The sequence below is a fragment of the Condylura cristata genome, unplaced genomic scaffold (assembly GCF_000260355.1).
Source record: "Condylura cristata isolate star-nosed mole 26May11 unplaced genomic scaffold, ConCri1.0 scaffold00006, whole genome shotgun sequence".
Taxonomy (NCBI): Eukaryota; Metazoa; Chordata; class Mammalia; order Eulipotyphla; family Talpidae; genus Condylura; species Condylura cristata.
In genome coordinates this window covers 16362437-16379121 of record NW_004567107.1, presented here as the reverse complement: position 1 = coordinate 16379121, position 16685 = coordinate 16362437, and the positions used below count along the sequence as shown (strand labels likewise).

At 38.8% G+C, this 16685-nt stretch overlaps 2 protein-coding genes across 2 annotated transcripts in view; one reads left to right on the top strand and one right to left on the bottom strand.

Moving 5' to 3' along the window:
• GNG10 (guanine nucleotide binding protein (G protein), gamma 10) overlaps positions 1-6668 on the top strand; it is a 6987-nt gene extending 319 nt beyond the window's left edge. Inside the window, exons 2-3 of the mRNA XM_004677434.2 lie at positions 4964-5095; positions 5963-6668. Of these exons, the coding sequence (XP_004677491.1) occupies positions 4964-5089 (126 nt within the window). The 3' untranslated portion in view covers positions 5090-5095; positions 5963-6668. The remainder of the gene's footprint in view (positions 1-4963; positions 5096-5962) is intronic.
• A 4254-nt stretch (positions 6669-10922) lies between these two features.
• Positions 10923-16685, bottom strand: part of LOC101636267 (chromosome unknown open reading frame, human C9orf84) — a 60180-nt gene continuing 54417 nt past the window's right edge. Inside the window, exons 23-25 of the mRNA XM_004677432.2 lie at positions 16277-16426; positions 14605-15565; positions 10923-11346 (exon numbers count right to left, since the gene is read on the bottom strand). Coding sequence (XP_004677489.1) covers positions 11246-11346; positions 14605-15565; positions 16277-16426 — 1212 coding nt within the window. The 3' untranslated portion in view covers positions 10923-11245. The remainder of the gene's footprint in view (positions 11347-14604; positions 15566-16276; positions 16427-16685) is intronic.

Sequence of the window (16685 nt, the reverse complement as noted above, 5' to 3'; positions counted from 1 at the left end):
GCGGGGACTCCCGCGCGGGGAGAGATCGGGCTGCGAGCCCGCGCGCGGGGAGGCCGGACCCGGTGGGCCCCGGCCAGGGTCTGTCCCCGCGAGGGGGTCGGGGCCAAGGGCCCCGAAATGACGTGGGCCCAGCGAGGAAAGCGCGTCGGTTGTACCAGGTGGACAGGGGGAGCAGGACCGACGGGAAGGATCAGGACTGCGGCGACGTGCGGCTGTGCGGAGGGGAGGATGGAGCCGGGGATGCGAGGGCCTGCCCGGGCGGGCCTGGGTGGTGGGTTGATGGGATGCGTGCGGGAGGGAGGACGGAGATGCTCGCCTTTCTGGAGGGTGACGGGATGCGGGGCGCTGCCTTTCGCCCGGGTAGGGAGGAAGGAGCAAGGAGCGTGGGTATGAGGGGAGGACGAGCTTAGTTTGGAAACGTGGACCTCGGAGAGACATCCACAAGTGCTTACCTATTTGGACTGAAGCGCAGAGAAGCAAATGGTAATTAGAACGTAGGGGAGCGAAGGAAGCCTATGAGGGAAGAGGCCAGAACATGGCACTCGGGGACCTGCCAAAGGAGAGGGCTGAGAGAAGAGAACCGAGAGAAAGCGGGGCTGCTGAAACAAGGAAGGAGGGGGTTAGGAAAATCTGGAGATTAGTCAACAATCCTGTGTTTCCGCAGCTGCTGACGAGCATAATTGTGATTAGCAACCAGCATAGCATTAGTTTTGAGTGTTTGTGACGGAACACTGCTGCGGAGCTCCGTCTACCTCAGAAGTACCGTTCCACAGTATCTAGCACTATCCTGGGTACTGGGAATAAGGTGATTCTAGAGGGAAAGACAACCACAAATGCATTAAACAAGTATGAATATATATGTGAATATATATGTGTATGCTTTGTTTTTGACACCCACGGAATTGCTTAAATAATGAGATGATACAGGAATCCTGTTATGTAAATGAGGCAACTTTTGCAGTGGGCTAGTTGGAAGAACCAAGTGATTAAAGCATTTGAACTTTCAATCCCTCTCACCCACCACAGAGTGGGGCTAGAGGTTGAATCCCCTGCAACTGGCCAATGACTTAGTCATTTTACCTATGTAATGAAGCCTCCATAGAAACCCAAAGGGTTGGGTTCAAAGAACTTACAGGTTGGTGAAGTGGTGGAGAGTGGGGTGCTCCCCAATGGGCCATGGAAACCCTGTGCATTTCTTCCATCTCACTGTTCCTGAGTTACACTGCTTTATAATAAACTGGTGATGGAGTAAGTAAAATGTTTTCTGGAGTCCTTGTGCACCTCTAGCAAATAGAACCGCTGAGAAGGTCATTACAACCTTAGGTCTCTATGCCACTGGTTAGAAGCAAGGTGACAACCTAGATTTGGATTGGTGTCTGAAGTGGGGGGAGGCTGTCTTCAGGTCATCTTTGGATAGAAAGCATCCAAATTATGTTGAATTGTAGAACACCCAGATGAGGTGAGAGAAATGTTTAGTGAATTGGGAATCAGAATTGAACAGATAAGTAAAATAATTTCAAATGATATATGATGATAATAAAACAAAGTAATGAAATACAGATTTGTGGAATGCAGAAGAAGTTTCAAAATGCAGTAGAAGCAGAATCTATAGATTGCAAGGGTGCGCAAAAGTAAAGAAATGTGGCTTTAAAGAGGATACTTTGAAAATTTAGGAAACGAGAAGTCATGCTGAAGTAAAGGGGAAGGAACAAACTATTTTTGGTTGAGGGGAGAATCGGAGGTAGAAGAGACAAGGTTTATGGGGTGTATGTGATTGGAGGGGTGCTTCTGAGACAGGAAGAATACTACAGTTCAAAGAGGGATATAGGTTTCTAGATACAGGCTGAAGGGCTTGTATGATGAGTTTCTGTGAATAGGATATCAAGTTTCTTGTAGGGCAGAGGAACGGGAACTAACAATGAGTCATATGATTGGATGGTGGGGTGCTTTGGGAAGGGAATGGAGCTCTGGCAGTCGTAGCTATAGATACTTTATGATTCTGAAAACACAATTAGGAGATTGCCCAACTTGTAATTTTTTTAAAAAAGATTGTCCAGCATTTGACCACCCAGGACTCCCAACTATCAGACAAGGTGAATCAGATGAATGATAGCTGATCAAAGGAGGGGAGCAGGGGAGTCATGCCAGAAGTGAAAGTGGGGGTACACTTAAGGGTTAGAGAACCAGCTGAAAGGGACAAAGCCTTCTGGTAATGGACCAGACCAAAGGGCAGGAGGAGTTATCCCTGAGATCAAAGAGCAGGTGTGGTGTGAATGAAGGAAGCAATATCCTGGAATGGGAGGAGAATTACAATCCGGCCATAGGGCATTAGGAGTGTAAATTGTCAGGTGTGGAGCAGTTATGGTTGTTAGCTTTGGTTGTTAACTTTGGGTTGTTTGAAGAGAGGTCAGGGAACTGAAAGGAGCATTGTTGAAAATGTTCAAGATGATGTTGGAAGCTGAGGTGGAAAGGAAAACCGAACCAGCCTTCTGCTGCTTCCTATGATGAAGCTAGGGGAAGATAGTCTTTCTGCATTGAAAAAGGTAGTTGTGGGCATTAGGGAACTGAGCCCCAGAGGATTCAAGTGAACAGTTAAGATAACCTAAGTTTAGTGGGCAGTGGCCTGAAGATATTTTGGTTAGGGGTGTTTGGCAGGGCTTCTCTCAGAAAGCACAGTAGGAAGTCTACATTCTAGGGTCTCTCCTTTCAGCACTCTACGATGAAAATTTGCAGTACACCAGAGATGTCTTCTCTTTGACAGATTTGCTAACTGGCCAATAAGCTAGGACACCAGCTTTCTAGCATATAAAGGAGGGGAGCCCTTCCGTTAGTTTGAAATTCTTGGTACCCTTTAAGGACCCCTTCTTGTCTCTGGAGAAGCCTTGCAGAAGTTGCTAGGTGAGCAAATGAATACAAACCAAGGACAGTCATATAATTTAGGGATTATCCCATCTCCAGCTTTAGAGTATTTGATTTTGTATTCCCCCAACCAGTTTCTCCCTTGAAAGTGCTAGAGAAGTGCTGACCACTTTTACTCCATTTCTCTGCATATCCCCCCAAGTTAAATTCTAATGATGTTCTTTAGTCTGGGGGCTAGTTAGTACAGTTTCTCCAGGGCCCTGGGAAACAGTCTACTTCCAATCAGTTTAGCTATTCCCTCTGATAGTGAGATAGGCAAAAACATTATGGGCTCCAAATTTCTTGTGAATAATTGTGATGTACGACCATTACTTATGGCTGTAATTAAAATGACAGTGTCAAACTTTTCAGACTTATGTTTTTATATTCTATAGCAAACTGTTACTACTTTAATGAAACCAAAATTCCTAAAATGTTTCAAGATACTACATAACTGAAACAGATGGCATTAACTTCCCAGTTATCTGGAAGTTTGTAAGCCTAACACAAACTAGTTGTTATAACTGAAAAGCAATTGGAACTATTTTTGAATGATATGGGTGAGTTTTTATACAAATACCTTTTATACAAATACAACTATTTTGAATGATATGGGTGAGTTTTTATACAAATACCTTGCAAGAAAAACAGGAAGCAAGGAAAGCCCCTAAGTACAAATAGCATCAAATGGAGGATAAAGAAAGGACATTGTATCTTTCTTTGCTGCCTGATCACTCCAAAGTTTAGTGATTTGGAACATTTAGTAACTCACAATTCTTGGGACAGCAGTTTGAGTGGGATTTGCTGTTAGTCCTGCTGATGTCTGCTGGTCTCCTGTGCTGTTGACTAAGCTCTACTACGGGATGGTCAGGGATGGCCTCATTCACAGTGAGCTAGGTTGGGCTCATTAGATGGTGGTTCTCAGGTGCCAGCAGTATGTAGCGAAGTAGTTGCATAGGGTCTTGAGCCCTAGTCTTGGAATTTTCCTGTTACTTCTGCCATATTCTCCTGGTTAATGCAAGTTACAAAGCCAGCCTAGATACAAGGGGTGGGTTTCTGCTTCCTGCATCGAGGAGCTGCAATGTATTTGATTAAGTTTGCAGTCCACCACCACTTTATTGCTTACTCTATGAACACTATTGTAAGTGTGAACGCAGTCATCACATCAAGCCAATGAGGAAGGTACTAACTACAATGCACAAATAAGAAAACAAGTAACTTGCCCGAGGTCATTCAGGTAGTAACAGAAATGAATTCGAGTCCAGGTAGTCTGGTTCCAAAGGCTGTGTGTGTGTGTGTGTGTGTGTGTGTGTATAGATGATAGATCAATCTATATATGGATATATTTTAAGATTTATTTATTTATGCTTACAGAACTGGGGTACAGGCCAGAGGTGTGGTGAGAGAATTCACCAGAGACAGAGTGGGGAGCAGAACAGGCAGATGAACTGAAATACACTGCTGAGGGGAGCAGTGGGTGGGTCAGGAGAGGTCTGCACGCCATGTGGGTCAGCTCCGGGGCTGGGGATCAAACACATGATGCAGCGGCTTTGGAGGGCTTCATAATGTGGTGCTTTAACATGTTGCAACACCAGGGAGAGCCTGACCAAAGGCTGTATTTTTAATCAATCAGCTATTCTGCCTCAAAACATGGTGGAAGAACTTTGTCACTTGTTTTGAGAAGACCAGCCTTCTGGCTCCATCCAGCCATACACACAGGAACAGTTTGCTTACATGGCAAACCTGAGTATGTCAATACATGCTTTGTAAAGGGAATATGCTTTATGAGAGAGACTCTGTAGAGGGGACACTAGAATGAGCTGTTTCTTCATCAACTAGCATTCTATGTGGCTTTCCCCTAGTTGAATCTAGTTGAATAAGCAACTAGATCAAAATTCAAAATCCTCAATCCAAGTTCATAGATACTGTAAACTTTCCTCCTTGGAATTCAGTTATAAGCAGGTTCAGCAAAAAGAAGAAACTTTTGGCAGTCACAGAAATGTGAGACTATAGCATCACTTCTCAGAGTATCGGGTGGTCGCTGGATAAATCTGCTTTGTTGCAGGTCTCCCAGGCAGCAGCAGAGCTTCAGCAGTACTGCATGCAGAACGCCTGCAAGGATGCCCTGCTGGTGGGTGTCCCAGCCGGAAGCAACCCCTTCCGGGAGCCCAGATCCTGTGCTTTACTCTGAAGTCAGGTAAGCCATGATACACCAGGCTGCCTTGGGGCCACCGCATGATCTTGGGGCTTCCAAAAGGGTTAGATAATCTCTTGAATTTAGATTATCTACTATTCTTGGGGGAAATTAAAATAAGAAACAGCAAAATGCACAATTTTCCCTAAGGGGTGACTCCAGTCTGCATGCCTGGGGAAAACATCCAATTAGAAGAGTCTCAATCCTTCTGGCACTAACTCATGAGATTTTAATTGCTTTATGAACTTGAGCTCTCAACTGAGTTAGTTTATATGATTTCTTGACCTTAATCCCACTCCCATCCCAGTCCCAAAGCTGTGATTTGCAGCTTGGTGCTATCAACTGACTTGCTGCTCTGAGGACCAATGACTCCCCTGAGGAGAGAAACTGTTTCTACCACCAGCTGTGATTACTTTCCCCAAAAGCTTTCAAAACATACTTCTGAGATTTAATAAAGGAAGAAATGTAGCTACTGGGGAAAAGTGTGAGTAGATAAAAGAACTTGAAAAATGGGGTTTTGAACTATAAACACCTCTGATGTCAAATTAGAAATTGTATGTTCTGAGGGGTTCCTTTTCACACCCCTACAAAAGAAAACTTAACATTAAAAAGGAAGTGATCCTTCTAACAGGTATAGCTATACCTTGTAATGGAAAATGTCCACATTTCATCTTTGTTTTTACAGAGCACTTTCATGGGTTCATGGGTGCCCTTCAATCATGGTGTGGTTTGGGTGTTGTTTTTTTTTTTTTTTTTTAATTAACCTATCACTTTTTACTTTAAGAATGCGATAGTGAGCTATGAAATGGTAACTAGTTAATTTTATATATAAATCTGACTAAATGAAAACATTCTAAATTCTTTTCCCAGTATGAAAGATGTTCCCTGAGGAATACTTTCAACTGCAAAGTGACTGCCTCCAAGTCTCAAGAAAACATGTTTCTCCAGCCAAATGACTCTGATGTTTCAGACCTGTTCTGCAAGCTGGCCCTCTAGCAAAATTCTACAGAAATTGATGAGTTTCTATTCAAATAAGGAAATTGGGTGAAACTATAGATTTTTAAAATAATAATGGCCTGATTTGTTGGTAAAGTGCTTTATACTTAAATATCATCAAATATACCAAAATGCACCTCTTTCATAAGCAAATTACTGGTGTTTCTATACCTGGAATATTACATGTTTTATTTACTGGTTGTTTACATTTTGGGAAGGAAACATTTTTGTTTACTTAAAAAAAACCCTGCATATTTGTAACTTGTTCTAGGATTTTTATATTATAACAGAATTTGTTCTTTCCTCACGAACTTACAATTTCTAAGTGAAGGAAATGAAGTAAAATTGGGGGAAGAATAAATGTTATTAATGAAATGATGGGTTGACTTTTCTAAATGAGGAGAATTCTCTTATTTTTAAACACTAAATATGGGAGCTATTTCTTAGCAAATTTGTTTGAAAAGATTAACGTTTATATACGATTGCCCCCTGTTTGAAACAGACTTGATATTTGTTTTTTTTTTTTTTTTAAAGATTTATTTATTTATTTGTGCATACAGAACTGGGGTACAGGCCAGAGGCTCAGGGGCGGTGAGAGGCTTCACCAGAGACAGAGTGGGGAGCAGAACAGGCAGATCGACGAGGTACACTGTTGAGGGGAGCAGTGGGCGGGTCAGGAGAGGTCTGGCTCGCCATGTGGTCTCCTCCGGGGCAGGCGGAAGGCGGGAATCGAACTCATGCGGAAGTGGCTTCAGATTCTCGGTGCTGTGCTTTAACCCGCTGCGCCACCAGGGAGGGCCGATATTTGTTTTTTAAATTCCTCTATTTTATAGTTATGCTTGTACTTTAAAAACAATATTGATGTCTTTAAAAAATGTTAAGCGCCTCCTGGTGGCACAAGGGGTTAAAGCGCAGCACTATGAAGCTCTCCACAGCCACTGTGGTGTAAGTTTGATCCCAGGCCAGGGAGCTGACCCACATGGCACAGCAGACCTCTTCTGTCTCACCCGCTGCTCCCCTCAGCAGTGTATTTCAGTCAGTCTGCCTGTTCTGCTCCCCACTCTGTGTCTGGTGAATCCTCCCACCTCCACCTACCCCCCTACTCTGCACCTCTGGCTTGTACCCCAGTTCTGGTATACATAAATAAATAAATCTTTTTAAAATAATAAAATAAAAAATGTTAAAAACATAACGTACAACATATTGCAGTGATTAAAAGCAAAGTAGTATGCAAATATTATAATTCAAATGCATTCTTCATGTCACATGTTTATTTTGATATGTGCCTTTGACTTAATTTACAACATTTTTAAAGAATGTTCTGTGTTTGTAATAATCTTTGAAGAGCTTGGAAATAAAAATTTCTGCTTCATTCATCATTTTCTATGATAGTGGTATTCAGTGTCTAATTGTGTTTTAAGGCTACATGGCTATATAACTGCTTTTAAGAGTGACTGCTGGGAGTGGAGATGGAATTTTTTAATAATTAAATGTATGTATAACATGCACAAATATCTTAAGCAATGATAATAATACTCCTGCTGTTTCAAATAGTGGTGTATAAGCCCACAAATGAAAGTATGTTTGAGCATAAATCAGGTTACCATAGAGAATCAGGTTACCATAGGAATTAGATGTGAACTTGACTAACTTCTAGCCACTAACTACTTCTATATCTAAACAGTCTGAATTCCTTCCATATGATCATCATTTAGGTATCCCTTTTCTAAACCCTCTATGTGTCTCTGGGATCTGTTTCACCTTCTCTGATACTATAATTTTTTCTCTCCATCTTCTCCTTTGAATCCTTTCTATCAGACCTTACACATGGTTCCATTCCCATCTTAACAACAAGCATTTTAAAAAACATTCATTAAAAATCCAAATTTGGCCCTCCCTGGTGGCACAGCGGGTTAAAGCACAGAGCACTAAGAAGCTTAAGCCACTTCCACATGAGTTCGATCCCCTCCTGCCCCGGAGAAGATCCACATGGCGTGGCAGACCTCTCCTGACCCGCCCGCTGCTCCCCTCAGCAGTGTACTTCTTCAATCTGCCTGTTCTGCTCCATACTCTGTCCCTGGTGAATCCTCTCACCCTCCACATCTCTGGGCTGTACCCCAGTTCTGTATGAATAAATAAATAAATCTTTAAAAAAAAAAAGGATTTAAAAAAAAAATCCAAATTTGGTTTGTAAGATGAGTAAGTCTTAGAGACTGTATGTCATAGTGCCTATGATAACAATGCTGTATCATAGACTTAAAATTTGCTAGGAGGGTAGATTTTATGTTGTGTGTTCTTGCCATAAAATATAATAATAAATAAGAAGGTGAGAGGCAGCTTTTGGAAGTGATAGATAGGTTTATGGCATAGATTGTGTGATGGTTTCACAGGTGTGTACTTATCTCGAAACTCATCAAATTGTACACATTGTGGATAGCTACATGTAGAAAAAAAATTTTTTCATTCTACTTTCTGGCAAGCACTTGATAAGATAATACAATAAAACTATAGCTATCTCACTTAGGAATAGATATAAAAATCCTAAATATAAGCATATCAATTCAGTACAATATATCAAAAAAGATACAACCTGAAAAAACTAGTTTACTATGAGGAAATCTATCAGTGTAATTTATTATGTGAATGGTTTAAAAAAAGAACATGTAGGCCCTCCCTGGTGGCGCAGCGGGTTAAAGCACTGCACTAAGAAGCTAAAGCTACTTCCGCATGAGTTCAATTCCCGCCTGCCCCGGAGGTGACCACATGACCGGGCAGACCTCTCCTGGCCCGCCCGCTGCTCCCCTCAGCAGTGTACTTCTTCAATCTGCCTGTTCTGCTCCCCATTCTGTGCATGGTGAAGCCTCTCACTGCCCCTGAGTCTCTGGCCTGTACCCCAGTTCTGTATGCACAAATAAATGTATCTTTAAAAAAAAAAAAAAACATGTATGCCAACACATCATTTGATAAAATTCAGTAATCTGAATAAATCAAGTGAATTAGTGAAACAGGAATAAAAAGATTGATTATAAAGACAGTTTATCATAACCAATAGAAAATTTTATCCTGTGTGATAAATGCTAATACATTCAGCTTATCAGAAACAAAGCAAGGATACTTTTATCACTACATTAGTTCATTATTGCTTTGGAAGTGTTACTAATGCAATAAGATAAAAAAGTGGTATAAATATTTTAGAGGAAGTAATTTCTGTATTTATGGACTATATAATTGTACACCTTGGAAACATGAAACTAACAAAAGAAATAGGGAACTTGTAATAGAATTTGGGAGGCTGACTATACAAAATATACATATAGAGAAAAATAAGCATTTTCCTCATGGCAATAGCTAGTTGAAAATGGAAACTCATTTCTACATTAATGACAAAACTAAAAAAAAATGTTTAGAATAAATTTAGTAAAAGTAGAGATAAGAGATTTGATATCTATAAAGTGTATTTCTGGATATATTACAACTTCATTAAAATATAATTTCACTAAAATTCATATAGTAAGTCTAGTCAAATTCCTATTTTATTCATTTCCTGAAGAAAACTGGTTAAAATATTTAAAGGTTCATATGGAAAATCAAGTGAAGAATAGTAAAAACTCATGTGTGTTTGTATATAGGACATAGGAGAGGGATGTAACTTTCCCTACTGGATATAACTTACTTTGAAGCTGCTAAATCAAAAAATTATTTTAATAGCAAAACACAAAAACAACCAAATGCAAAATAAACTTTGTGGTATAAGAACAGGCAAATAGAGGATGATTACATGGGTCAGAAACAGACTTGACCATTTTTCCTACTGAGTGGGAAAGCATGGCTTACCTAATAATAATTGGCTACCCATTTGGAAGAAAATAAAACTGGACTTGTCTTATGCAATACAAAGGAATTCCACATAGGGTAAAGTCAACACAAAAGTATTAGAAGAAAAATTAGAACATTTATATCACTTTAGGATAAAAATGATCTTTCTAAGCAAGGCAGGAAATCCAGAAATCAAAAGAAGTTGTACATACGGACTATATAAAATTAAATTTAAACAAACAATTTAATTTAAATAGTTACATGACATTTTGTGAAAAACATGAAGTAAAACTCAAACATTTAAAAGATGCAAAATTCAGAAAAATGTGTCCTTTTCGAAAAGTTAGTCCTCATTTTAGATTTCTACAGCTTGCGTTCTCTACCCCCTCCAACTCGGGCTACTCTGTTAATATTATTGGACCCCTTGTTTTAGGACAGAGCTTATTATTTAGGGAGAATAACTAGGTTCTAACTATGAGAGACAAGGGTGAGATGACCTGGTTTTGATGCCCTGTTAAATGATGAGACTCAGTGACAAGGCAAGGAGTGTGTCATGCCCATCCATAACTAAGGCCTCCAGAGTTTGCAATGGGCCTAGGAACTTAGGACCAGCAGTGGCTCTGGGAGTCAGAACTCCCCTGAGAATATAGAAAATCTCACAGGAAGTACTTTCAGAGAAAGTACCAAGGTTTCCATTGTTTACACACAACTGGGAAACTGAGGCTATTTCCAACAATCCCGTGTCAATCCTATGTCATGGCTTGTCTGGAAGGGGATTCAAAATGTTTGTAGTTTCTGGTCTGCCTTCTATGGGCCAACCCAACCTATTATGTGACAGTCATTCTTGGGGGTGCTCTGTAAGCACAGCAAATTTAATCCACTGTTCCCCAGATCCCAATAAAGATTTGTCTTCCAGTACCATTTCTTAAGTAAAATTGGCTAGTGATCTCCTTAACTCAAAGGATTAGACTGACTAAGGATCCTTGGAAAAGACTAACTGAAGGAAAGCTGTGTCACATGGGGCCCTTAAGAGACAACAAAATAACCCTTTTAGTTAACACACAATGAAGTTTTCTGTTTCTCTTAAAAATGAAGGGCTAGAGATGTTTAGATGAATCTGGGAAATATTTGGATCTTATGACTGTTAAGCTAATTAGTTTACTTACAAAGATGCAAACTTACATAGGGCAGAACAAGTCTTATGAATATTTAATGTAGAAAACACTGAGAACTTCTAGGAACACTTGTTTTTTATGTAATGTAAGAGCAAATCTAAATCCTGTTACTGAATTATCATCAAAAACATTGGAATATGGCAATTAACACTGTATTTTCTCTCTTTCAAAAAAATCTTAGACGAGTTTGTCCATCAGCTCTACCAGGGACTTTTTCATATACTAGGCGTCTTTTTTTGAACTGTGGTAGTTGTGAGCACATGAAATCTGTTAAAAGGAAAAAAATTTTATTGCCGATAATAAAAGTGCAGTTATTTTTATCCAGTTATTCAAGTGGACCCTGTCTTTTCATCATCTACCTACAAAGTATTAAAATTAAAGCTAGATAAATTAGTGACTATTAAAAATTACCGTTTGTAGCATGAATGCATTTGGGCCAAAAGGCCCTCTATTAAAATTAGTGTTAAGTACCACACATGTATATGCTCTTGCCTTGCACAAATAATTAAATCTTCCTGTATATAAGACATCTGCTTTTAAGTTCACCCTCACAATGCCTGTTCCTTAACCCTATTCCTTAAACTCAGGGGAATTTATCCTGAGCTCTAGTATATAATAGGTAGTAATTAGGCATGGACTTACCTTACTTGGCTGTACTATGTATGACACATAAGCTTGGACTATGCTAGATGTGGACACTTACATTATTCAATTATCTTAGTAAACAAAAAACAGGTGTTATCTGAAGCTAATACATATAAAAACAGTTCTAGCAGTTATTCCTGGAATATAATCTCATAATTGCAAACATTATATATCTTTATAAGCAAATTTAAAAAGCAATGTAGTAGGTAATTTTATCACCTACAAAACAAACAGAAAATTATCTTGAATTTATGCCAGTGGCATTGGATAAGTTTCCTAGGGGCATTAATATAAATTCAAAACTGTTATGTCTTAACATAGTTGGAGGTAATGATGTACTATGGAAAACCACAGTAAAAAATGTAAAAAATGCCATAGTGATGATAAAATAATAGCATCGAAGATTCATTATGAATGGACTTACTTTATGGAAATAATTGGACAGTGGAAGAAAAATTAGTATTCCTAAACCAAGATTATTTGTAAATTGTTTAAAAATATATATGTATTTTTTAAAAGTTAATGAATATTTCCCAGGAACAATACAAGTTACAACTACTAAATGGAAATAAATTGGAGTTTGGTGAGCCCTGGCGTTTATATAGTTTGGGAGGTCTTCTTTGAAAAAAAACAAAGAAAACAAGATTCTCAATTCTCTCTCAGACTTCACAAAAGCGGAGACTATACAAAAGAGGAGAGTTGATATTTACCTTCCTCCTTCCCTCCTCCCCTTTTCCCCTTTGCCAAGAGGCTGTAACAGAGGAAATCTCCATAAAAGGGGGGTGGTCCCTGACCAAAACAATGGGTGGGGCTAAGTGGCCAGGTGAAGCAACAGAACACTCAGTGGAACACAGGACAAAAGACATTGGAGGAATGACACATGGATCAGGGAGACACTGAAGGAGGGTGCACTTGCTTTTCTTTTTTTTTTAAGATTTATTTATTTATGCATAGAGAACTGGGGTATAGGCCAGAGGTGCAGGGCCAGTGAGAGGATTCACTAGAGGCAGAGCCGGGACCGAACAGGCAAATTGATGAAGCACACTGCTGAGGGGAGCAGTGGGTAAGACAGGAGAGGTCTGCTGTACCATGTGGGTCAGTTCTGGGATAAAACTTGTGCCAAAGCTGCTGTGGCTAACTTCTTAGTGCTGCGCTTTAACCTGTTGCACGACCAGGGAGGGCCCACACTTGCTTTTCATTGGGACAGTCACCAGGGACCTTGGGAACATGGAAGAGACTTAAGGAGACACAGAGACACATGAGACATAAGAATGAGAGATGTGGGAAGACTAACAAATGGCAGCCTTTATCTTGATATCTAATTTAATTTTTGCCCCTTTCCTCCTAGACTTGCCTGGCCCCTTTGCCCCTTTCCTGTGATTTCCCTCCAGAAGGTGCTCTAAGTTTGTGACAAGCTTTAGGGCCTCGGTGGTCCCATTTTGGGCCAACCCTGTCTGGCTGTGTATTTACTCACAGGGATGTTTCATTGGGAAACTATATCCTTTTTCTCTTCTTCCCTCTCTGTGCATAATCATTCTATTAAAAAACCTAAGAGGGGCCCTCCCTGGTGGCACAACTGGTTTAAAGTACAGCACTAGGAAGCTAGCTACAGCCATTTCAGCACAAGTTCGATCCCTAGCCAGGGAGGTGACCCATATGACACAGCAGACCTCTCCTGCACCACTCCTGCCCACTGCTCCCTTCTGCAGTGTGCTTCAGCAGCTCTGCCTGTTTTGCTCCCCACTCTGTCTCTGATGAATCCTCTCACTTCCCTGCCCACACTGCTGGCCTGTATGCCAGTTCTTGTATAAATAAAAAAAAATTCAAAATAAATACCTAAAAACATGTTTTATATTTATGCAGCAGATGGCAGAACCCTTTTAGAGTGTGCAAGTTTTAGGGGTGCAGGGGTACCCCTCAGTCTGCCCGCTAACAGCCATGTTTGTATGGTCATGAAAACTTAATTAAGAATTTTGGCTTAAAATGTACAAAATGATGTAAAAATAAACTTTTGTAAAATAAAAAAAAAAGAATTTTGGCTTAAATGTTCAAGACAATGCAACAAGAAAGAAAAAGTATAATTATCAGAAATTAGAAGAGTAACATTTTCCTTTTAAAAAAATCGATACAATTATATGTTCAGAAACATCAATTGTAAACTACAGTAAAAAAATAAATAGAACTAATCTCACCTAGTAGGATTGTTAGATTTAAACAAAATAATAACAGGCTTACAGTGGTGCCTGGCATATAAGCTCTTAAAAAATATTAGTCTAGGCCCTCCCTGGTGGTACAGCGGGTTAAAGCACAGCACTGAGAAGCTAAAGACACTTCCGCATGAGTTTGATCCCCGCCTGCCCCGGAGGTGACCACATGGCATGGCAGACCTCTCCTGACCAGTCCGCTGCTCCCCTCAGCAGTGTACTTCGTTGATCTGCCTATTCTGTTCCCCAGTCTGTCTCTGGTGAAGTCTCTCACCACCCCGAGCCTCTGGCCTGTACCCCAGTTCTGTATGAATAAATAAATCTTAAAAAAAAAAGTTAGTCTATAAAATATTCCTGCTTGACAAAAAGAGTAATTTTCTAATTCACTGATTGCTATCCTTGTTACTTTTAGTCTTTCACTTAGTGTTTTCTGTGTTTTTATTTCTAGCCTCTTAAGTTGAATGCTCAGTTCATCTAAAGCTAAGAAACTGATACACTTTCTTTGTATTTACTTTCTTATAAATCTGTAAAAGTAAAATTTTGATTTTCTCCTTAATCCAAAAGTTATTGAAGATTTTTAAAATGTAATACTTAAAAAAAATATTTAGTTTTGAGGTGGTTCTATTGCTTTAGTTTACAGTTAGGAGTAGTTCTACCAACTTTTAGATAGTATTACCTGTTAATGATTTCTTGTCTCCGGTGTTAGATAGAGATTCAGAGTGCCTTTTCTGTCCTGAACATTTTCCAGCTCTTTGGTAGAAATAATGGCTGTTGAATTCTTTTTCATTTACATCAGAATCAGAAGCACAAAATAAATCCACAGGAGGGACAGATGGTAGTTCTCTCCCAAAAGTCATCTTACTCCCAGCATTTGACCTTTCATGTAAGAAGCCTTCCAATTCATTTAATGCAGAGTGTTGCTGACTAGTGAATAAATTGTCTCTCTGAGAGTACCATGCTTCACGTGTAGTTGGTTCTATACCACACTTTGAGTTGAATGAGTAATCCTGTTGTTTCCATACATTTTCCTTATAGTTCCAGGGAAGAGATTTAGAGCTGTCTAGTGAATAGACAGGGGCAGATACTTCATTATTTAATGGTACTTTTGTTTTGTGTATTCCTCTTCTCTGATAATTTATAAAATTATTGACAACTCTCTTCTGAGTGTCAACTGGTAATATTAAGGTTTCAGGATTCATTTGTGTTAGATCTAAAGAAAAGACATCAGACACAGAATCATTCTGGTTTAAAAAGGAGTTACCTGTCACATCTCTAGATTCTGTATTAATCAGAAAAGGATTATTTTGTATTATGTTAGAGTTATAACTAGAGTCTTTCCAGTAGCTGGTCTGTTGGTAAGAAGTCACAGGTGGTAAAATGTATTGCATTTCTCTTGGCTCCATAAGAGGCAAGTTACAAGTTGAAGTGGTGTTTGTGTTTTCCTGCACTGTCTCTCTTAAGTCTGAATATTGGTAATATTTGTTATGTTCCTGAATAATATCTGAAGCTCCAGAAGTTAAACTTTGAGAAGTCCATGTAGTAGTTTGATGCCTATTCCGTTCAGGTGATAAATCTTGAGGTGATTTTGTTTCAGGAGAAGAGCTAATCTTGAATAGGGATGTAATGTCATAAAAATGCTAAAAAATTAAAAACAATTATTACCTTATGTTTTACCTTACATTACCTTATATATAACTGTTATATATAACAATTATATTACAAATATAATACACATAATCAGTCAAGTAAGCATAAATAAAAATGATGCCTATTTGTATGAAAAGATGAAAAATATATAAATAAGTAATCTATTCATAGGTATTGTAATGATTCATGTACCAAGAGCATATTGCAATTGCATTCTGCTAAAAAATCACTGTAATTTACATCTATTTTCTAGTTGCTTATAACAAGATTTTCTGCTACACAACTTGTATATTTTGTTTGCTTGATAAAAATTTCAAGATATTACTAGTAAGGCTAAATTCTCTTTAACTATACTATGACAAAGTTTGTCAGGATTATTTGCAAGAGATGATGTTAAACACAAAAAGAGAGTGGAAATCGAATATCTGTGGGCACAATAACATTTCAAAAACAATTTACATGTGATAAACTGGCTATACTGAGGTATAGCTTTATACTTGATAGCTTTAAAATGTATAATTATACATTTACTCATGTATAACATGCAGTATATATTCAAGTGTATAATGAAATTATATATGAAATTTAGCTCAAGTAAATAATTTATTTGCTATGTGAAAGCCAAAACAATTAAACTTGGATAGCTTCATTCTTAGGAAACACAAATACTCATATAAAAATATGAAACTGAAATAACTAACCTTTAGTACTTTTTCTGGCACTTCAGGCAGGAGCTCCTCAAGTTGAAAAAGACTTGCACATAAAATCCAGTGCAGTGAGGGTCCTTTATTTAACATGAGTTGAGCTACTAATGGGTTAATACATGGAAAATCAAGCAAGTACATTTCTTCCTAGAAAACATATTAAGGAATAATCAGTAAATGACCCATTTTATTTTACTCACTCCAAAGACTAAAATTTTATTTAAAATACCTCAAGAAAAAAAAGTATGGCCAGGACTAAAGAAACTTTGTTGGCAGTCAAGATTCTCACATTGGGAAGTATCTTAAAAATTCATTCAGTCTAATCATTCCTCCAAACATTATGTATTACAGTTCATCTCCTATAAAAGACAGTTGTTTTCAACTAATAGATTTTCTAATGATAGAG